The 24461-nt window shown below is 35.2% G+C and overlaps 1 protein-coding gene across 1 annotated transcript in view; it reads right to left on the bottom strand.

Moving 5' to 3' along the window:
* LOC105200634 (pre-mRNA-processing factor 19) overlaps window positions 1-24461 on the bottom strand; it is a 74302-nt gene that overhangs the window by 9957 nt on the left and 39884 nt on the right. Inside the window, exons 5-7 of the mRNA XM_011168273.3 lie at window positions 15284-15439; window positions 14975-15205; window positions 12879-13219 (exon numbers count right to left, since the gene is read on the bottom strand). Coding sequence (XP_011166575.1) covers window positions 12879-13219; window positions 14975-15205; window positions 15284-15439 — 728 coding nt within the window. The remainder of the gene's footprint in view (window positions 1-12878; window positions 13220-14974; window positions 15206-15283; window positions 15440-24461) is intronic.

Raw genomic sequence — 24461 nt, 5'->3', positions numbered from 1 at the left:
TTACGCCATGTAAAAGTATGAACTTCTAGCTTTAACATCCATTTTGTTTCATTTCGCTGAGATCTTTGGTTTACTAAATATAGTTGGAAGAGGAAATGTTACTTGTGCGCGCATATCACCAATATAATTGCTCGGTACGATGTCTCACCAAAGAGTACGAATAATTATTTCAGACGTATTTTTGAATACTAAATATGAAAACATTAATAGAATTTGGCTATCACATTACAAAAACAACGGAACATTATAATTGTTCATATTCTTCCTAATATCATTGTTTTTGTAATGTGATAGCCAGATTCTCTTAATGTTTTCATATTTAGTATTCAAAAACATGTTTGAAATATTAGGAGTATAAATAAGTTTCCGCCGTTTGACAAAAGATGGCACTAACAGTAATCTAGTATGAATAACATTGTATCCTATGTGAGTACAGGATTTATACTTTGTATTTTTTCATTTTTAGTGCATACTGTAAATATGTGCCTCAGTATTAATGGTACTACTCATGTTTCGTGCTTTAATTTGGTATACATATGTAGTCCGGTTTACTATTATATTAAGGTGATTATAATATAATATAATTTAATCTTTAATTTTAACGGTATAAGGTGCGCAAGTATTTTATTTTATACGATAGATTATCTACTTTTATTGTGAATACTATCGTATACGCAAGGCTTTATTTACTGTTTTTGTCACGTCCGCGACGTTGCGAGTATAAATTTTTTCGACACCGGTATAAAACAGACGAGCAAGCCGGCATTCGCTAACAAATCTAACTGTCAGGTCGCATCCTGTTCTTAACATTTTCCAGCGCCGGATAGTCGCAGCAGAATGATCTGCACGCACGGCCAGTAAGTCATAAAAATCATAGACTAATATCTATTTAACATTTCCCAGCGCCGGATAGTCGCGGCAGAGCGATCTGCACGCACGGCCAGTGAGTCGTAAAATCATATTTAACATTTTCCAGTGACGGAAGGTTGCTAGAGGAAAACTGCGCCTACGACACTCGAAAAGCAATAAAATCTCAATCCAACATTTTCCAGCGCCGGATGGTCGCGGCGGAGAAGTCCGCTCGCACGGCACTTGAATTTGAGTTTCCTCATTTAAGAAATCTGAGTGGTGGTTGCATCAGCAGCAACCCCCACTAAGGGTACCGACTTGCCGCGCTTTTTTCAGAGCTTTGTCTCAAAAATCGTATAAATAGAGATGCAGCCCGCGACTCCGGGCAGTGCAGTTCGAACTCGACAGTAGAGATCAGGGCCTAGTGTAGCCAGAACGGTTCCGTGTCGCAATTGTAGCGACCGAGTTCCCCTGAGCTACTAGTTCGCGCTAATCCAAGCGAGTCACTCTAATTCCAATTTTTAACTCTAATTCGAAAATCCATTCTAATTCAAACTCTAACTCAAATCCTAAATCGAGACACATTCTAATTCCAATTCTAATTCTAATTCTAAGCCTAACCCTAAATCCACCGTTATTTTAAATTTTTACTGTAAGCTTAATTTTAATGTAATTGTAGTTTAAATTGCGCTTTTGTAACTCACTTCTTTTACCCTTTATATCCTAGTAATAAAAGGGTAATTTATACACAAATGCTTTTCGCTTAATTTCCACGCTTAACCTAACTCCCCCGCTTCCATGCATCCCCGCTTCCATACATGCAACACCGCGACGTGAGTGTAGTGCATAAACAGAAGTATCATGGTCGAGGCCCGAGGACAACCGGACAGCCGGGAAGGACGAGGACGATTATCACCTGACCAGAGCGGCTACCAAGGCATAGGCAACAGTTTCAACAGCAACCGCCATTCTAAAGCTAAGTCGCAACGTCCAATAAGGCATGTCACATAACGCGTATTTTTCAATCCAAGCCCCTGGAACGATTCCGACGCCACCATACTCGCGCTCTCGCGGCACCCCCTCTAAAGTTACAAAACTCCCCTCACTAGGCCATCGGTCGCGGAAAATCAGGCCCGTCCGCCGGTAAATCCGGCCACGCGATCCGTTCCTGGGCTGTGGAGCCCCCGAAGCTTAGGCTTCGAAACAGCCAGTTTCGCCGAAACGCGCGTATTCTGCTCAACGGCGACCGCGCTCGGTCGGGACGTAACATTTTGAACAGTTGCAGCTATATTTCAATTTGTTATTTTTGATAAGAGATTATCTTAATTTTAGTTTAGGTCATTATATAATAGACCTTCGTATCGTATTGAGTTAAGCGCCGCTAGGCCTAATACGTAAGTCTTAGGGCCGTTTTCGTCGGCGCCGGTTGGCTTGGTCGCTGATTGGTCTGTCGGGGTTGACCGGTCGTGTTTGTCGTTAAGTAAAAACGACGGATGCGGTTAGTTGGTTCCGGTGGGCTGGTCGGTGGTTGGATTGATCGGCGTTGGTGAGAGTGGCCCTTATAGTTCTTGCACTTCGTTCTGTTTACTCTACATGATACTGTTTAGTCTAGGTTATTTTATTTTAGTTTACTGCGTTGTTCGCACTGCGTTGATACATTAGGATCCACTGACGTTATACCGTTCATGTGCGTAAGGTAGAATTTCTCTAGATTGAGTTTAGAATGTCCGATATTAAGTTGGCCTTATGAAGAGGGAACCCTCTACATGCCTCTCCGGAGTTATGTATGTATGTACATACCTGTTACGAGTCCGATCTATGTAAGTTTTCTGTAATGTTTAGCCAAATAGGCACGTTCCTAGTGGCTGTTTCTTTTATATAAATTAAAAAAAAAAAAAAAAAAATATCTACTGTAAAACGTCAAATCGTAAAGTTGGACATCTAGCAACAATATAACGTTGAAATATTAGCGATTTTGTATCAGCATCATATCTTTTTTCGTGCAAAAATGTCGAGTTTTGAGCCAAATAAGCGTCATTTGCAAAAGCTTTTGATTTACTTCTTTAATATAATTTAAAGAAATCTGCAGCTGAGGCGCATCAAGTACTTATAAAAGCATATGGTGAGGCTGCCTTAAGTGAAAGAAGTTGCCGTGAGTGGTTTCAAAAGTTTAAAAACGCTGAATTTGAGGTCAAAAACAAAGAACGTAGCGGAAGGCCAAAAGTGTACAAAGACGCAGAATTGGAAGCATTATTGAATAAAGATTCGTGCCAAACGCAAAAATCTTGCACTTACATTAGGAATGATTCAACCAGCAATTTCACATTGCTTAAAATCATTGGGAATGATTCAAAAGCAAGGAAATTGGGTTCCATATAAACTAAAGCAGAGAAATGTTGAACGCCGATTTTTCACATGTGAAATGGTGCTTGCCAGGCATAAACAAAAAAGTTTTTTGCATCGTACAGTCACTGGTGATGAAAAATGGATCCACTACAATAACCCAAAGAAAAAGAAATCATGGGGACTACCTGGGAATGCGTCAACATCAACAGTCAAGTCAAACATTCATGGAAAAAAATTCATGTTGTGTATTTGGTGAGATCAGCTTGGTGTGCATTATGAGTTACTCAAACCAAACAAAACCATTACTGGAGCTCTCTACCAAACACAATTGATGAGATTGAGCCAAGTACTCAAGGAAAAACGCGCCTACTACTATTCCAGACACGACAAAGTTATTCTTCTGCACGATAATGCTTACCCACATGTTGCAGCGCCGGTCAAAACCTACTTGGAAACACTCAATTGAGAAGTTTTACCCTACCCGCCGTATTCACCAAACATTGCTCCTTCTGATTACTACTTGTTTCGACCGATGGCGCATGGCCTGTTTGAGCAACACTTCACATCATTATAAAGATATCAAAAATTGGGTCGATTCGTGGATAGCTTCAAAAGATGAAGCATTCTTCTGACGTGGTATCCATATGCTGCCAGAAAGATGAGAAAAAATAATGGCTAGCAATAGATAATATTTCGAATAAAATATCAGGTACCGTTCTTTCACAATAAATTTTTGATAAAAAACGGCAAAAACTTATTTATACTCCTAATAACTTTTGTACTCATTGGAGAGACGTACTGAGCAATCATATTAATGATACGCACGTACAGCTAATATTTCTTCTTCCAACTATATATTTAGAAAACCAAAAATTTTAGTAAAATAAAACAAAATAATTTTTAAACTACAAACTACATTCATACTTTCAGGAAGCGTAAACATTAGAAAAACATTTTGCTGCAAATGCTACAATATAATAAAAATCTTCAAAATCGTCATTTTTTACCTCTTTGATGTGTTTCAAAATCGTAACATGATAGCCGAATTCCGACAACAAATTCGTGTTCAGCACGCAAAAATCTATAAAAATTATGTCGTCTTATTATTATACATTCGTAATAAAATAATCTATTTTCGCAGACTAGTACTATTTAAGAGATCCGGGAAATTTCGAACACCCTGTATATTATGCAAACCAAAATCTCATGCTCTCCACATTTACTACTAATTTTTTTTAGTACAAATGCGCAATTAATTTTATTTTAATAATATAATGCTTAAAAAACACGCATATAACTACTTCAGCATCAATCAAATACTGATTTCTTGTAACTTTCCCCAAATTTGAGCGACAAATAATTATTTTTTCGGTCATTAAAAGGTTCCGTAAACAGTATCTAATAAATAACTGGGTATTGGTTCGGAGCCAAAAACGGCTTTCACGTAACATCTTCTTTTCTCGGATACGTTCGAACAGGTCCGTTCACATATAATATTCGCACATACTCTGTCTAAAGTTAGAATACTATTGTATATAATGCTGTGTAGAAAAGGGCTTCTGAACGGGGCCCAAAGAAAAGTTTTCGTCCGATAGGAAAACGTGCATCAGTTTCTCGTTGAAGTTCAGTCTCGCAGAGTTGCGTTGTATTGTCGAGATTCTTGAGTGAAATTATTACAGTATGTAGGGGAGTAGGAAGGGTTAAGTTGGTCGTGGGTAAGTTCGGACAAATTATTTAATCAATTATTTTAATCGATTATAATCAAAATAACATTATAGCTGTAAAACAACACAGTAAATACACTTTCGCACGTAATTACAAAAAGTTTGATAAAAAGGTAAGTAAGATACAAAACAAAGTCATTTTTATAGCATAAAAAGAATCATTAAAACAATCCAATTCTTAAATCTTAATCTCACAATAAGAGTTAAAATGGAATCAAAAGACATTCAAATGTAAATGTTAATTATACAACTTTAATTATAATATTATATTGCTTGTTGAATTTTGTGAATAAGCCAATGACGTCATTACAAAAAAATAACACAAATGCCGGTTATTTCGTGTGGAGTTAATTCAAACAATGTCTAATTTAAAATGTGAAGTAATCTCCCTACGTCTTCTATCAGAAAAAAATAAAATAATGATTTTCGTCAGGTTAACCCTCTCCCCCTTCCCTTATACATCATTGTGTGCGTACGTACATGCGCGCATGTGCCTGTATGTCAAGACCACACAAAAATGTCAAATATGCACCTTTATTAGAGATTAATAAAATATATTAATAAAATGTAATATGAAACACATCGATTTTCAATTTTCAACACATTCTTCTCGCTATTCATTGAGTTAATCATAAAAATATCTCATATTCTCCATGTTACATAATCAGATTTAAAAAAAAAAATGACAATGCCATAAATTTTTTAAAAGTACGACTATTTAGCTTTAAAACGACATATTGTAAAGACCTTAAAAATTTTTTTGTTACAAAAATGTAATTTGTTTTTTTAATGGATTTTAGAAAAATTTTTCACTTTTGCTTAAATAATGTTTACTTTATAACTTCACAGTAAATCATTTTTCAGCAATGCCAATTATGCACATTTCTGGGATTTTAAAGATTTATTAAAAAAAAAAGGTTTGAAAATATTGATTAAAACCAAAGTTATAGCTTCTCAAAATTGAGTGGAATCTCCCAGACCAAAAAAATGTGTTAACGTAATTTTTCGAATTAAATGTGTTTAAGGCTCCTGAGTAATTGCCACAGCCATATTGAAATCATGATGTCACATGCAAAAAATTATCAAAATACTTGTAAAATAGACTTCAATTATTCTTTTCCCTCTTAACAATCAGTAAATAGTCGTAAAAAGCACATAAAGTAAACCTATTCAGGCAAGAAAACACACGAAAAGCTATTAAAAGAAATAAAAAATATGCTTCCATAAAATTTAAAGATAATTATAATTGTGTTCCAAAGATAATTTTACTTTTAAGAATTTGATAAACACAAAATAACTTATTTTCACATTCTCACAATGAAATACATAACAAAATGACATAAAAGACCAAATTTCATCGTCAACTTGTCACGTTTTGTGCTTATTAGTTCTAATTTTTTCTGTGATACTATGTCGCCACCGACCACGCAAAGTTCTCAGCTGAGAAATCAGGAGCCTTAAGTTCCTCAATTTTTTCAAAAATAAAATGTTATATTAAATATTTTAAACAGCTTAAAAATTGTATATAGCAATTTAAAAATATAAGATTTAAAAATATTCTCGTCCTCAGGAATCAAACTTGGAACTTCGAACATAGTAATCAACGTTTTACATGAAATGACTGAGAAGTACCCTTCTCCTCTATTCGCACAAGCCCATAAAGGCTCGGAGAGCATTCTTTCCACTATGCTGTCCATGTGTCGGTTTGGTTTCTCTTAATGAATAAAGTGTAGTAGTTTGTAGTGGCATACTAACGCTCTGTAAATCGTATGCGTGTATTGTAAATCGTATATAAGTCGTTGTTCAAACGAAAAACTTGACTTCAGCATCTCTTTAAATAAGTAGTGTTAATATTGAAGTATTATTGATGTAAAAATTTCTAAAGAAATGAATTGTTTAAAAAATACTTTTATAATAAACAGCTCATTTTTTTGTGCTTATCCATCTCCATATAATAATGAGAAAATTTATCTTGTTTTCTGTTTTATTAAATACTTTCCTATAATTTCTGTAAAAATTATTTAAAAAATAAATAAAGTAATAAAGTCATCTGTAAAAATAGTTATACAAAACAATTTTTATGGAAAAACTGCAGAAAAAATAACTTAAAGGAATGTTAACCCTTTGTGTCACGGTATATGTAGCTCTACAAGCTACACTTACCATTGCAGCTTAATTTATCAATGAATCAATTGTTTCACGTATTATTTTAGCACGTTTGGTATTGCTGGATTGCTAAAGATTTTCTCTAACTAATACTTTGAGTTTTATTAGGTGTTAAACTTAATTCCTGCCGCTCGCTACTAGAGGGTACTGGCTCAAACGCTGACAAGTTTCGACGATAAAGTCATATGTTTTTTGTAGTTTAGACATCGCTGAAAGTGATTCAATCCTTATAGATTAGATTTCTCAACGCCAAAAACATTTTCCAATCAACTGAAAATGAATTGCGATAAGCTGTTTTTCCGATGTGCTTCTTCACTACTTCGATCTCAAGAAAACCGCAGCTGAAGTGCATCGCTTATTATCCAAAGTGTATGGTAATGAAACTCCATCAGAAAAAACATGTAAAGTTTGGTTTGGACGCTTCCAAAACAGTGATTTTGATGTGAGAGACAAAGAACGTCCAGGACAGCCAAAAAAATTTGAAAATGTCGAGCTGCAAAAATTGCTCGATAGAATCCAGCCCAAATGCTTTTAGAGTTGTCGAAACAGTTAAGTGTTACTCTAATGGCCGTCTCAAAATGCTTGCATGCCATGGGAAAGATTCATAAAGAAAGGAAATGGCTACCACATGAGTTGTCAGAAAATGCCATTTTGAATCGTTTGACTATTGCGACTTCTTTGCTTGCCAGGCAAAGAAAAGAATTTTTTGTGGCGCATCGTGACTGGCAATAAAAAATGGATTTATTTTGATAATCCCAAGCAGAAAAAATCATGGGTGGACCCCGGCCAACCATCCGCTTCAACGCCAAAGAGGAATATTCTCGGACATAAGACCTTGCTGTGCGTTTGATGGGACCAGAAAGGTATGCTGTATTACAAACTCTTCGGTCCAACTGAAACCGTTACAGCTGATCGCTACCAACAGCAATTATACCGATTGAGTGACGTATTGATGCAAAAAAAATCATCCGTAGTCAACAATCGATGCAAAGTCATTTTGTTGCATGATAACGCTCGACCGCATGTCGCAAAAAGCATGAAGCAGATACTTCGCGAACTTGAATGGGAAGTTCTGCCGCACCCAGCGTACTCTCCAGACTTGACACTGTCGGATTACCAACTCTTCCGATCAATGCCACACGCACTTACGGACATTACACTTCTCCAGTTATAACAAAGACTAAAAATAGGTGGATAAATGGTTCGCCTCGAAAGACACCGCATTCTACCGTGGGATTGCCGGAGAGATGGGAAAAAATAGTAAAAAATAAAGGAAATTACTTTGATTAAGATATTCACTCATCTTCCCTTCAAAACAAATCGATTTTATAGATAAAAAAAACGGCAGGAATTAAGTTTAACACTTAATAGAATCACATTTTAAATAAATAATTTCTTATTAATAAATATATACTAAAAAAATTGACATTTTTAGAGATTAAATTTGTTTGCATGTTTTGCATAATAACCTATACTTCTAAATTATTATCTGGGGGGTTTTGAGGTCGTTGATTACGACTCCAATGTTCAAAAATTCAAAATTTTTAATGACGGATATAATATGGCGGACAAAATTGTCAAAATTAACTGGATTTGCTTAAAACTTGCTATAGAGATTTTCGAGATCTCTGATTAGGAATCCAATGTCAAAAATTAAAAATAGTGACTCTAATATAGCAAAGTTATCAAAATCAACCGGATTCGTTTGAAACTTGTTATTCAGGTTTTCGAGATCTTTGATTAAGAATCCGATGTCAAAAATATAAAATTCAAAATGCCAGATATAATATGGCGGACTAATATGGCAAACGTAATTTTCAAAGTTTCAAGCAAATTCGATTGATTTTAAAAATTTCGTCCACCATAATGGATCCACCATTTTTAATTTTGTATTTTTAATATTAGATTTCTAATCAACAACCTCCAAAACTTTCGAGTAACATGTTTCAAGCAATTTTAGTTAATTTTGACTTGTAACAAAGAGCCTTTTGCCACTCCCTCGTACTGATCATCCACTACCGTCCGGCCGATCCTCCGCCGGGCGAGGACCAGGCACACCGCGCCGATAAACTTCTCGAAAGCGCGCAAACGCGAATATAGAAAACGCATTCATGCGTTGACTCGCCACACACGCGCTTTGAGACGAACCAGCTAGCGTGCTCCACGTGGAGTGACTGATCTCGAGTGATAGAGATGTTGGCTCCAAGATGCTACGAAAAGTCTACGAACATCCTCGACATCTCGAGATCCGGATATAAAAGTCGCAGAAGAGAGAAGCTGCGCTCTTCTTCTGCTAACTACTCGGAAAAGCACTCCGCTGAATAGTCAATCCGAAGAAGCCTCCGAAGGTAACTCGGAGATGAAGCGTGCCTCTGACAAGCATTCTCGATAACTACCGCCTGACACCCATTTTTCCTACCGATGGTAGGTTCAAGTGTGCTTGGGCCCTGTCAAGTGTTCTTGACTGCCGGTTTACCAAACACCCGAACCAATCTTATTGCACTGACAAACGGGGTGAAGTGTCTTCGTCTCCATCAAGAGTACTTGGCACAGTGGCTGTATCCCTGGTTATAAATATCGCGTACAATTGGAACATTGCGTCGGGAATTAAAGCCCGCACACGCTTATGTCGCTTCGTATTCCTCTGCTGTGCGCCCGCCGCCCACAAAACGCGCCCAACTCGACGTGCCGTGCCCAGAATAGCGAGAAAACAGCTGATCGCCGTAACAATAGACCGCGCCATGTATTCTCATTTCAGGCGCTGGAAAGCAAACGCAATTATCTTGCAGATCGAGACACCGCCCTTCTGGCATGATTACATGCCTCTAGACGCCGCAACCATCATCAGTAAATTATACCGCTAGCCACCCGTAAATTTACCGCTGCCGCTCTAACAAGTCTAAACGACGAATTAATCCTATATATCAATTATATTGTTGCGTTCACGATCAGATATAATTTTGTACCGTTACTTCAAAATTGTAATCACGTCCGCATTTATTTACCTGTATTAAATTCATTGTCAACCCTATTCTTCAGTATATTAATTTGTACTCGGAACTAAGTGTATATTAAATAAACATACTTATTTTGTTCTCGCAACAACTTGCGTCTAATTCTCTCGAACTCAGAATTGTGCCCTGGACATCCCGACAAGCTATGTCCAAATGCGATTAAAACAAGGGTCGTTACAAACTTTGATCGCCATATTAGATCCCCATTTTGAATTATATATTTTTCACACCAGATTTATATTCAGTAACCCCAAAAATCCCCGGATAACAAGTTTCACAAAATTATAATCATTAGAAAAAAGTCCACAAAGTCCGGACTTTGTAAGTCATCAATTGATAAAGTCATCAATTTTACCGACTGAACAGTGACTTATACACAAACAATTTGCAATACAACGCATAATTTGTGAAACATGTGTCATTACACATTACTGTAATAATATCGCATGCGGATAAATTTTGTAATTTCATATAAACTTTTTGTATCAAATTAGGTGTGTAAGTCTAATTCTAACATCTCGATGTTGTTTCTTTGTATAATCTACACATTTGAAAACTCCAATTTCTTAAATACAGATTACAAAGTTTTTATATTTAAGAAATATTGTCACGACAGTTGTAGATACCACATTTGTCTAACAAGGGGAGGATCAGGTGAGTCACCATGGGATTTTGATCCCAATTTTTTTAGTTACTCTAGAGACGAAAAAAAAGTTTACGTCTCCCGGCGTTTGACCGAATAGGCCTTTCAAAATAATAAATTTATGAAAATTGGCCATACCGCGGCGAGCCATATGAGCTTTTCCGATAACTGTTTTCCCAACCAGTGCAGTCGGCTCCGTGCGTTAGGTGCTTGCTCCACAATCGTAAGATCCGGGTTCGCTCCCGAATGTGTGCAATATATTTTTTAAAATTTTTAATAAGTGTATTTATTTATCTTGATGATAATGATATAGTATGCAAATTTCTAAAATAGAAAATTTAATTTAAACTTTTTAAACATTAATTTAAATTTAATTTGAATTCAAGTAATAATATTTGAAATAGTAAATAGGTAGTAATAATAATAATATATAAGTTATTTGAAATGAATAACATATAAAGGCAACGTATCTAAATTTTTAAACTGTTTAAATTTAACACTGGTATTCTTTTTCTACGATTAATTATTTTAAAAATTAGAATTTTAAAATACTGTTAATATTATTTCCAATTAAATTTTAAATTAAACAATTTGAAAATTTAGATACGTTGCCTTTATATGTTATCCATTTCAAATAACTTATATATTATTATTATTATTACTTATTATTTCAAATATTATTACTTGAATTCAAATTAAATTTAAATTAATGTTTAGAAAATGATATTAAATTAAATTTTCTATTTTAGAAATTTGCATACTATATCAATATCATCAAGATAAATAAATACATTTATTAAAAAAAAAAAAAAAAAATTGCACACATCCGGGAGCGAACCCGGATCTTACGATTGTGAAGCAAGCACCTAACGCACGGAGCCGACTGCACTGGTTGGAAAAACAGTTACCGGAAAGGCTCATACGCCGTACCGCGGTATGGCCAATTTTCATAAATTTATTATTTCAAAACTAAAGCCTATTCGATGAAACGCCCGGAGACGTAAACTTTTTTTTCGTCTCCAGAATAACTAAAAAAATTGAGATCAAAATCCCAGGGTGACTCACTTGATTCTCCCCTTGTAAGAAATATAAAAAAAATGTAAGTTAAAAAATATTTTTGTTCTTGGCACAAAATTCATTCTGTAGACATGTATTAATCCTTATACTTCAATTTTTGAAAAAAATTCCAAATCTGTAGTAATAGTAATACATACAAAAAATTATCACAAAATTATTGCGTTTAATCAGTAAAACAGGACGACTTTAAGATTCTCTTAAAATATAATTCAGATTAAGAAATGTAAAAAATACCTGTATTGACCAAAAACTTGTTCTTAAAATTTGATTAGATTCTTTTATCAAAGATGTGAAAAGATTAAAAAACCTTTTTAATTACATATTATTATAATATATTAAGGCTTTTGAGTATTCGCCGCGGCCATATTGAAGTCGCGACATCAGAAGCAAGAAATTGCGTGAAATAACACGTAATTTTGTTCAACGTGCCATTTGTAAATAAAGACAATTTGGATAGATTAATCAGATAACTTTAAAACACTTCTAAATATCGGTCACGACTATCCTTTTTCCGCCTAATAGTCAGTAAATAGTTGTAAAAAGGACGTAAAGTAAAACTATTCAAACAGGAAAACACATGGTTAAGCTAAAGTTTCCGTCGTGCCATTCGTAAATAAAAACAATTTGGATAAAACAGACAAATCAAATGGCTTGTAAAAATAGGTCAAGACTATCTTTTTTTCACCCAACAGTCAGTAAATAGTCGTAAAAAGCACGTAAAGTGACGCCTATTCAGACAGGAAAACACACGGATAGCTATTGAAAGAAGTGAAAAATGTGCTTTTATGTATAAAATTCAAAGAAATTTTACTTCGGTCTATTTTTACAAATTTGGTAAATACGAAAAGTCATATTTTCACAATGAAACACATAATAACAAAATGACATACAAGACAACATCTCACTGTCAATTTGTCACGTTTCACGTCTATTAGTTCTAATTTTGTCCGCGACAAAATGTCGCTACCGTCAACGCGGAGTTCTCGGCTGAAGAGTCAGGAGCCTTAACATTTTAGAAAAATTAATAATTATAAAAAATTAATAAAGTCAGTATTTTACCTGACATCCGTTCCAGCCACAGCCAAATAAGTTCCACTTTGATCAAAGCAAATATCTTTCACTTCATAAGACTCCTCCAATTGTAACGTCTTAAAGTTTTTCAATTTGCGCAAATCCCAAAGTTTAACGCAAGAATCTTCCGCAGCTGTCGCCAAATAATATCCATTCTCGGAGAAACTAATCGCTGTGATCGGGCCAGAGTGTCCTGGGAAATTTGCAACATTAGACTGTTCTTTTAAATCCCAGATTTTCACCTGAGAGTCTGCTGTGCCAGTGCCAAAAATTAATCCGTCAGGATGAAATTGGGCTGTTGTCAATGGTTGTCCTACTTGTCCTGCAACCTTTAAACAATTTAAGTGTAGACGTATGAAAAAAAATGGAAAAGTTAGAAGAGAAAGAGAGTAAAAAAGAAGAAGGTTAAAGTTACAGATACTCAATCTAAATCAAATAATTGCAGAGATTAAAGTTGCTTATCAACTACTATTACGTTGCCTTTAATTTAATACGACAAAATTATTTTTTCAATTCAATATCAATACGCTGAGTTTTATTCTTGAGCAACCGTGGAACAATTGTGGCCAGCAATGTTTATGGCAATCTAACAGCAATATAAGCAACAATTTTCATTCACAAGTATATTGCCAATAAGTTGTTGAGAACTTGTCGTTTTATATTTTGAAACTCTTATTGTTAATTTATTATTTTATTAATTTACTGTTAATTTATTCAAGTTTTAACTTTTCCATTTTTGTGATGTTTTGATGACACGTATCACATCTTTCTTGCGCCAGAATTTTTTGTAAACAACTGACAAAACGTAACTAAGTTACAGACTAGAAAGATGTAACGACCTAACTTTTCGCGCACGGGGCAGCAGGACTTCGGCGGACGAGAACGCGGATAGGTCGCCAAGAGAACTAGACGTGCGTTTGGTGGTAAACAAAAAGCGTGATTTATTAATAGTTCGGCGAAGTACAATAGCGTTCTTGAATGCGACGCGCGGACGGACGAATGGCGGTGACGCTCGGACGGACGTAACGAGAACTTAATTCTACGCGCGGACGGACTAACGGAAATATAACGCGCGGATGGACTAACAGAAATATAACGCGCGGACGGACTAACGGAAATATAACGCGCGGACGGAAGGACAGAAAATCGGACGCGCGGACGGACAAAGACAAAAATTATCGCGCTCGGACGGACGGTATTTACAAGTCGCGGACTATGTACACGCAAAGGATTCCGAGCAGAGTTTCTCGGAATTCGGAATCCCTGTTTACGCGTCGGTGCCGTAGCCTTGCTGAAGGCCGCGGTCACGGCCACAGGCACACGGGCCTGGTGACAAAAACGTCGCGCGCGGTACAGCTGTACTGTGAATTCGAACGGTCGCGGCGCGCTGCGGTTAATACCGCGATGTTGTGCAGCGGTGGCAACGACTCACGCCAAAATCACTTGGTGGAGGCGCGGAACTTCACACCCCACATCGTGAGTTGATGCCAAGAAGGAAGAGCGGATCGAGAATACTCCGACTACCGAGATCTCCCGATGGAGCACAAGATTCACTTAAGCCCGTAAGTCTAGGCGGTCTAGAAGGCGGATGGCTAGTCGCCAAGATCGCTTGGCAGAAGCTAAGATTTCTTAACTTCGAGCTAGCTTAGGAGGCACTTCTTTGACGGACGGAAATTCAGACGGAAAGAAGCCTCGACTGTAAATAAAAGCGGCGGTACTCATAAAACCGAATCTCGAGAGGAAGGACGGTGCGGTCACGGAGGGGAAATTCCCGCCGCTCGAGATCGGCAGCGACCGCCACTTCGATCGCTACTCGGGCGCGTGCGCGCGGAGATCTCCTCGACTCGCGGATGCGTGTTCGCGCGCTACGCCGGTTTGAAAAGTATCATGGGCGCCGTGCGCCGGTTTTTTGCTGTCCGGCGGTTGTTCGGCCAGACAGCCTGGAACGGTGGACAGTCCAAAGGGGGAGCGGAAAAGCGGTTTGTTACAAAGAAATGAAGTTAATTATTAGAAAAAAGTAATTCTAACTGTAACTTTGTTACAATTGCTTCCTAATTCCGTAATAACTTTAATTTAAAACATACTTTCGTCAGTAATCTGCCAGTACGTATATCCGAAAAGGCCCAATGCTGATCCAGAGAAGAACTTAACAGATAATCGCCGGTTGGATGCAGAGATAATCCGGTTACAGGTGCGTCATGAGCTTTCAATAACAACGTTGTTTGACTGGTACCAACATTCCATACACGAATTGTAGTATCAGGTGACGCAGTCATTACTACATCCTCCTCTGGGTGATAAATAACTCGTGTAACCTAGAATAATTAAGAGAAATTAATGTTTCAGAAAATAAAAAAAAATTAGTAAATTATTTAAATTGTAATTGCACTTACTTTTTTCGTGTGACCTTTGAGAATTGCAACTACTTGCTCGGTATCCTTGTTAAAGACGGTGGCATTCTTATCAGCACCACCCGTTAAAATTTTACTGGTATCAGCATTGTGAATATCAAGCGCCAAAATTCCAGGCACACTAGCAGAATGAAGACCCTAAATTTACAGAATTAATTACTTTAATAACAACAATAACAACTCATGACTTTGTTTTTGTGTTATTAAAAACTTTGGCAATTTTACTTCACTAACTTTAAAAACTTTGAAATTATCGTACAATTATTATTATGAATTAGGTGTACAACTTAATTCTCGGCCCCTACATTTAATCAACTACAGCACATATTCAAATCAAGAAACACGGTAGTGTCTCGTGCGAAGTAAACGCGTAGCGCGAAGAACGAGAGCAATATCACACCGTGTCTCTTAACACGAACTGGCGACTTATGAGTACCCAAGATTATTAGATCCCAGTAACGACCAAACCGATCAAGTTTTGAGTAGTCTCAATCAATAACTTGAGTATGAATTATATAATAAGTAATGTGACATTCGTACGTGTATCGTCTAAGATATAGTTTTCGGAACTCATAGATGCATATTCCGAAAACAATGTCTCTTTGCGGTCTTCGAGATTATCAATTAGACTAAGACGTTTCCGACGTATCTAGTAAACTTTATTCAATCTGGCATGTTTTTGTAAGCGGATGTCACAGTTTCATATTTGATTCTAAGATATGTACTGAAGAAGACCGTTGATTAAATGTCAAAACAATTACTTCTTTAATTTTGATGATTATTTTTGTTTTTGCGCACAACACCCAGCACGGCTCTCAAACTCGTTTTGTCTATTTTGAATTGTCATTCAGAGAAACCTTAACTTCCTTATTTATTTATAAATTTTTTTTATATAATAAGTGTTTTTATTTTTTTTTTTCCTGTGCCTACGAACAAAGATATTATAATGCGTTAAGGCGATGCTGGAGTCATCTGTAGATGCCAATTGATAAATCTTTTTATTAAAGATACGGATTTAAAAATTCTCTTATAAAATGAAAGTACAGAAAATAGCAAAACGTGGTAGATACAATTTAATATAAAAAACAAAGAAAAATTTAATATAAAAATATGTAACAATGCATCATCCTCAAATGCAATGCATCATTCCCGGATAATAGGCAGCCAAAGGCCACTGTCGGTTTCAAACAGAAGGCGCTTTGCGCCTACCTAATTGTTTCCATCGAGTCAACACAATTAACGGCCAAAGACGGTCGTTGAAACACGACGGATCCGTGCGCAACACGAGTACGCGTGCACGCGCAACGCAAGTTAGTCATCAAGGGAATTCCCCGCTCCAGCCTGCCTATACCAGCGGCCCACCAAAACAATAAGCAAAGCACAAGATAAAATCTCAAGAGAAACCAAAAGAAGCCAAATGGGCAAGCCGGCGGGTATATAGCAAGCTAAACTTGCACATTCAAAATCCATCATGATCCAGAACTTGCTCCGACATACATCTCCAATCCTTCTAAAGGCTGGCCAGGTGGTAAAGATTCTTTGTCGCAGCAGAGGTACTCGGCAAGCTTAAATTCCTTGTACAAACTAAAAACCATTATTTCTGACTCTCGACCAGAGACGCTGGCTTTGTCGCCACCAAGGTACTCGGTCTGGTTTCCCTTGCGGAAATAATCTCCAAATTATCTTCATGTCAGAAAAAGCTGACATTCCTTCTAAACGGAAAAGCCGTCGCACCGGGGCACATAAGCACCGCATGCCCACGCAGAGCTCGCTCAAGCAGATTACCGGAGCCGCACCACTCCGCCGAAGTAGACACGCGTGTCATAAAACCTAGACAGCAGACACAATAATTTCGCGAATTCGCTCGTCGCAAATTCTCGGAATCATAAGTACACCGCAAATCTATTGTAAGCAGAAATCCCACTCATTGAAATATGTGCTCGTTTTATATCACTATTCGCGTCAATGTAATCGTCGTTTCTTATTGTGCGCATCCAGAGAATAAATGTACAATTGTAGTAATCAAAACCTCTAACTCTACGTGTCTGCGTTATAAAATAAATGTAAAATTGTAGCTGTCGACAACCTCTATAATTCTACGCGTCCGCATTATAAAATAAATGTATCAATTAATTATCCTGTCACGTCATAAAAATACTTTAAATATTTCTCTCTAAAAATTCACACGTCAAATTATTATTTCTGTCCCACCTCAAACCAATTTCATTAATCCTCGATCGAGCTAATCCACGCATCAAGAAATAACGGTTGTTTTAAATATATATATATTTGTTTAATCAATTGCTATGCATAGAAACTTGAGAGTTTGTATAAAATAAGCATGTGGCACTTTGAAAATTACAACAAAAAACAATACTGTGTTTTTAGAATGAGCCTATAATGTAAAAGAATTTTCACTTCGGAAATTTCATGTGTTAATTGGCATGCGGAAACAATTTGAATAGTAACAAAGCAATAATTGTGTTACATGGTAGTTGAGAGATCTTGCATTAGATGGCGCTAAAGTCGAAGAACAAGAACAGATGAATGAGTTTGATAAAGAGCACTAGCCTATTCTCCCTTACTCTTCGCCTCGCGCGCAACACCGAATCATTCGACTTTCCGTTGAAGAAAAATCTGCAGTATCGACATCGAATGAGTTTCACTATCACTCCAGCATTGCCTTAAGAGCAGCCCGCTAACCCTCCTCTAGATCCAATATCCATGTAATGTCACCTTGGCTCTGGTAACTTGTAGCCTACTAATACCTACATGGCATTGCACATGTATTCACAATACTGTTTCATATTCTTTAATCATGTATTTTACATAACTAAAGTTTAAGAATATGTAGAAAACTATGTTGCCAACATCAATTGGACATGCCATTAATAACAGAAATATCAGGGGACTGGTTGAAAGTGACAAAAGTGAAAAGCAAGCGAGATATGCGATTTCAAGAGACTGATATTGTTTTACGTGTAAAAAACAAGTACAAAACTGTTATTCAATGCAAGCGCTATAAACAATGTTCTGTCAAAAAATATCCCTCCTGGATGCTAACACCATAACCACAATATTAGCTTATGTTTATATGGATCATAATTTAAAAAATAATAGTAAACGTGTAATATGCCAAACCGATCCATATTCTATAATAAAGAAAATGTACGGAATTACATCACTGACCCAAATAATACAATCGTGATGTTTTGTGCCTGTAATAAAACATAACTGATTAAAGTGGCTAAACATTTATCAAAAAAAAGTCGTTAAAGTTTATTAAATAGCTTCGTCAAGGTACGCAAAAAATATAATTTGCCGTGAAAAGTGATTTCTAAAAACCCGTATCAAAAATCTGTCACTTTTAACTGTTCACGACTAACAAGGATTACTAGGCAACCCAAAAATTCAAAAAAATCTGAAACTTTGTGTAAAAATAGAGGAGTTCATCCATAACATAAAAATATTTTTTGTTCGTACCCAATTTCAGTTTTAAGGAGTAAAACACCCCTTTGCAGAAAATCGAATTTCTTCTTTTGAAGCGTATATCGTCAAAACAATAAAAGGTCGAGAAAAATGTTCTAATTGAAAGTTCAAGAGTACTTTATAACAGCAAAAGAAAATTTTTTTTTATTTTTGTAATACTTCATAAAAAAAATTAAAAAAAAATTTATTACTGTCATAAAGTACTCTTCAAGCCATTTAACTTTCAATTAGAACATTTTTCTCTATCTCTCACGCTTAAAAAAAAAAAAAATTTTTCTTCAAAGAGGTGTTTTACCTCCTAAAATTGGGAATAAACAAAAAATATTTTTAATTAATTAATAAAACTTGTAAATCTTTTTAAATAATTACTTTTTACAATATTAGAAAATACTTTTAATTCAATTAATTTATATGTTAACATTATCTGGCAAGCCAGTTTACTTTGTAATTGAGGTAAAACAATATTCTAAGAAGTGACAGACTTCTTCATATTTTGATGTTACAAATCACTGTACAAAATTTAAGAAAAATCAGAATCAAACGTTCATTCGGGTCCTTTCTCAGAGTATTGTTTTACGCCAATTACAAAGTAAACTGGCTTGCTAGATAATGTTAACATATTTATAAATTTATCAAATTAAAATTATTTTCTAATACAAGTTATTTTAAAAAGTAATTGGTTAAAGAGATTTACAAGTTTCATTAATTAATTAAAATTATGTCTCGACATAAAGTAACAATCCCACGAATTGAAGCTGTATTGCCGTGATGACATAATTTTAATTTATTATTAAACATCGTAATTCTATTTACATTATTTTTCAAACAAATTTTCGTATCTGAGTAATTTCTTTATGCAATTAAAAATTAAAATAACGCGCGATCAACCGTGGTATCCCGTATACCCGTATAGGCGCATAGCAGGGAACACCGTGTTTCTCCATAGTAGCAAGTCGATTAGTGTCTTCTCTCTCGACCCAGCGTTGAGCGAGGTTTGCATTATCGTAACGCCTCCCACTACTTTTTGCCTGCAACCCAACCTCCGCCGCGCTGCCAGGAAACACGTACGTGCGCGACTTCGCGTGTGTGTGGCAGCCGAGCGTCAGCGTGGAGGGACACCATTTCTACCGGTGCGTGTACACATAAATGGTGTTTCATGGCGCGCGGCGCTTCATTGTCGCATACATGCAAAGCCACGTACATGTAATAGCGCAGAAAAAAAATACCAACAAGGCTAAAGAAATAATTTGCTCGGCCTTAAAAAAATGCTGCATTTTATAGCACATGTAAAAAATAGTTTCAAAAGTTTCGAGATGGCAATTTCAATCTCCAAAATGAAGGATGCCCTGAACAATGGAAGAAAGTTAAAGACAAATAATTAGAACAATTTTTGAAAAAAAATTCAAAACTTGTCTAACTCAATCAAAGCTTATAAATATACTTGTGAGCCACAACAAGCGATTTCAAAACGTACATAACATCTTAGTAGGGTTCAAATAGGAGAATCAAACTTTGCGAATTGTATGGCGACCGAGCTTTAATTGTTAAGTAAATGTCCTAGGCGGCAGCACAATCTGCTCTATCCTTACTTCTCTTCCCGTTTTACCTACAAACTAAAATCATAAATTGTCGTAAACCGCCAAATCGCGCAAAACAGCCACCACGGCCATAAAACGGTTATTTATTTGTTTCTATAATTGTGTGTAAAATTTGTGTGTATTTATTGGTGTTAATGTGTGCTGTGTGACGAATTGCGAGATTCTTAATAAAGACTATTACAGGACACAATTATTTTCTACTTATATTGCCTTATACAAAGAGTACTTTTCTTTGATCTTTATTTTATTATCAAATACTTTTCAAATCATCATGGTTTATAAATGTTGTCTGCCCAAGTGCACATCAAATAAACAAATTCCATTGCACATATTTCTGAAAAATGTGCGAAGAAAAGAAAGTTGATTAAGCGCAATCCAAAAAATTTATTTAATCGGTAAGTTTATACAGAACAGAATTAACAGGGAAAACATAGAATCCAAGTCCTTCCATAACCGATTTCTGTGACAAGTGACTAAGAACATACGTTGTAGTATGTACATGAATTAATAGATATAACCTTTATTTCTGTTACAGATGCATCAAAAGAGATTAGATAAATTAAAAATTTGCACTCTACATTTTTCTGATGGTTTAATTTGTGATTACACAAAACGGTAAATTTTAAAAAAATTCGCAAATTCCAATACAAATTTATCAACAGAAATAAATAAAGAACTTTGTCATAATAATAGTAATCCAGAAAAATTTGCAATTTCTAATACTAATGCAATACTAATAAAAATAGATGAGCCATGCAATAGTAATTACAATTGTAATGTGCAGATCACAAAAAATGTTAGATGTGAATCAAGCGATGCAATAGCGTCGCAACGCCAAGTATAAAAAAATTAAAAAAAAAGTTTGTCAAAAAGTTTGAGTCAATATTTTGTGACTACAGCACTGACATTGTCGAAGCGCTACCGCAGTAACTTTATCTCGAGTTTTCGCCTTGCCCATTTTCTGATTTAATTAACTCGGAATTTACTCAGAAACGGTGGTTATAATAAAAAAAATTCTAATGATACTTTTATAATAACTTTTTACGAGCTTTCAATTACAACCGGTCCGAATAAAATCGGTTCAGTCAATCCCGAGATTTCGACGAGCAAGTTCATAAAAAGTGTCACTTCGACGATTTCAGTTTTCAATGTTGTTCGTCTTGTTCAGTCTTGCGCTTTGTTCAGTTTACATACTCGCATATGTATGTACTTGACCAAAGATAAACACCGGTTGAAGAAACCATCAATTTAAATCGTTTGTATTTCATTTGTAGAGTTTTGAAGTGCAATTAAAAAAGTTTGAAAGTCGCTCTATTAATTGTAATTATTTTTTGACCGTATATTTAGCTGAAATATTTACCCAAAAAAGCTATACAAGGAGCTTGTATGGATACGTTTGTATTTCGTTTGTAAAGTTTTAAAGTGCAATTGAAAAGATTTGTAGGTTCTCTAGAGAATTTTAATAAAATATTTTAAAGTTATGTAATTGACCGAAATATAAATTCCAGGCGCTACTGGCCCTGAAATATCAGAAAGCGCGTTCAGTAGTCTCTCTAGTATTCCCATACTCTTGATTCTTTTTCGATAATAAACAATAGTAAAAGAGGTTTATTACGGTTCCTGAAACAAGGTAAAAATTACAAAAGTGAGCAAATTCATTAGTTGTTGACCAATGAAGTTGTAAATATTTTAGTAAATTTGCTCACTTTGGTAATTTTCACCTCGTTTTAAAAACCGTAACAGCCCCCCTGAGTAAGTGCAACTGGTGTTGCAAAAGCGATTTAGTATTTAACCAACAAGATTCAGAGGTGGAAGCATAAGCCCAGGACATTCTTTGCCGTAAAAGCAATCTCCGTACTTTGTCTAGAACCAAGATTCATAGCTCCAACGATTAGAACCATCTGTCATTCAGATCCACTCAAATGCAAAGTACAATAGAATTATTTTTTAGAAAAAGCTGAAAATGTATTTAATATTTACATATAAAATAATATTGAATCCAAGATCCTTGACGATAGTTGATGCTTCTTCATTTATTTCGGCAAGTAATTTTTTGGATGCTTAATTGATTTCATGTATAACACATTATCTTTTATTGCAGGTTTGTCGTGCCATGAGATATTTTTCTCCTAAACAATGAATGTATATATTTGTATGAAACACAGTGATACAGCCGAATAATAAAAAGTACAATTGTAATAATGTATCAATGGTTCTATCTGCGTGATAAAAGTGCTTTGATTAATAACATTAAATACATATTTTAATAAATGTGTAATAATTTGCATAGTAACAAGGCTTTAATCCGTTATCTTTTCTCCTTGTTTGAAATGGCAAATACTTAATGTATTTCAACATGAATTAACTAATCGTTTATTATGTAATGCCATTAACTTTGTAAGATATCCAACGTCGAATAACATAGCAATAGATTGACTTCGACCCCTGATGTTAAATAATTGACGTTAAAATTCTTGGGATAAATCTACGAAGCGGTCAGCTAATATTAATTGAAAATCAATATTTTTTGCATACAAATAGTAAAATTCTTAATTTATAACTCTAGGGCTGCAATAATATCGTGTGTGTGTGTGTGTGTGTGTGTGTGTGGGGGGGGGGCGTGTGCGTGCGTACCCGGATCTTACGATTGTGAAGCAAGCACCTAACGCATGAAGCCGACTACACTGGTTGGGAAAACAGTTACCGGGAAGACACATATGGTGCGCCGCGGTATGGCCAATTTTCACAAATTTATTATTTCGAAACTAAGGCCTATTCGATCAAATGCCGAGAGACGTAAACTTTTTTTTCGTCTCCAGGATAACTAAAAAAATTGGAATCGAAATCCCAGGGTGATTCACCTGATTCTCCCCTTGTAAATACATATTTTAGGTAATAAATGTGTAATAATTTGGATAGTAACGAGGTTTTAATCCATTGTCTTTTCTCCTTGTCTAAAATGGCAAATGCTTAATGTATTTCAACATAAATTAATTAATCGTTTACTATGTAATGCCACTAACTTTGTAAGACGTCTAACGTCGAACGATCAGCTCGCATTTTTCTATACGTGATTGCCATATATTTTGACAATACGTCTTTGACAACATATCAATTACTAACAAAATCACAAGAAACTGAGATAACTAAACACTGGTTAAAATTATGGCTACAAGCAAATTTCGTAAGCCACTCCAAATAGTCGTTGATTATTCTAGAACAATGTTATTGGCTTGTTCAGAAGCTTTCAATGATATTACTATAAAAAAATATGTTGAAATTTGTTTCAACGCTGTTTCTGCGGGAGAGTATGTTTCACGGAAATGGTGATCAACTTATATAAGAATAGACGTTGCACATCTAATCCCAATAGTTTGTCGATGACCTATTTTAAAGTTATCCTTTACGTCCTGTATGCGATTTTTATATTCAATGTATCGGATTAATGATAGACTACCAAAGTTTTCAAGATTTTATCAAAATATTTTCACTAATATGTATTGTCATTATTTTATTTTCAATATGTTACAGCTCCAGTCATGGCAAAAACAAGTCCAATTAAACTTTACAATAATACACAGAAATTAAAAATAGAACATTGTTATTTTAATTCAATTGATAATTCAGATTTATTGTCAAGAGAAAATTAGCGTAAAAAGGCCAAATCTATAATTTTCATTCAATGAAAATAATAATAGAATGAAAGTATTTAGAATGTAGAATTAAATAGTAAAAACATTAAAAAATTAATAAAAATATTTGTACAAGCTATAAAACAAAAGATTTGGTAATTTCAACGTTATTAAATTCTGAAATATATATATTTAAAAACCAAACATCACGTAAAACAACTATTGAGAGTCCAAAATCTCTCAATTATGAATCAACGCCACTTATCAGCAGCAAAATTAAAAATAAATCGATCAAAGTAGAACAGAATGCTACTAATTTAGAAACAAAAGAATATTTCGAACATAAACCATCTCAATCAAAGTTCTTTACTGCTTATCCTGAAGTGACATTAAACAATAAGTTAGTCACTAAAAACATAAAACATTATTTATTAACCCTTA

Source organism: Solenopsis invicta, chromosome 14, assembly GCF_016802725.1.
Source record: "Solenopsis invicta isolate M01_SB chromosome 14, UNIL_Sinv_3.0, whole genome shotgun sequence".
Taxonomy (NCBI): Eukaryota; Metazoa; Arthropoda; class Insecta; order Hymenoptera; family Formicidae; genus Solenopsis; species Solenopsis invicta.
The sequence above is the reverse complement of the archived record's forward strand: the minus strand, read 5'-3'. Positions and strand labels throughout refer to the sequence as shown.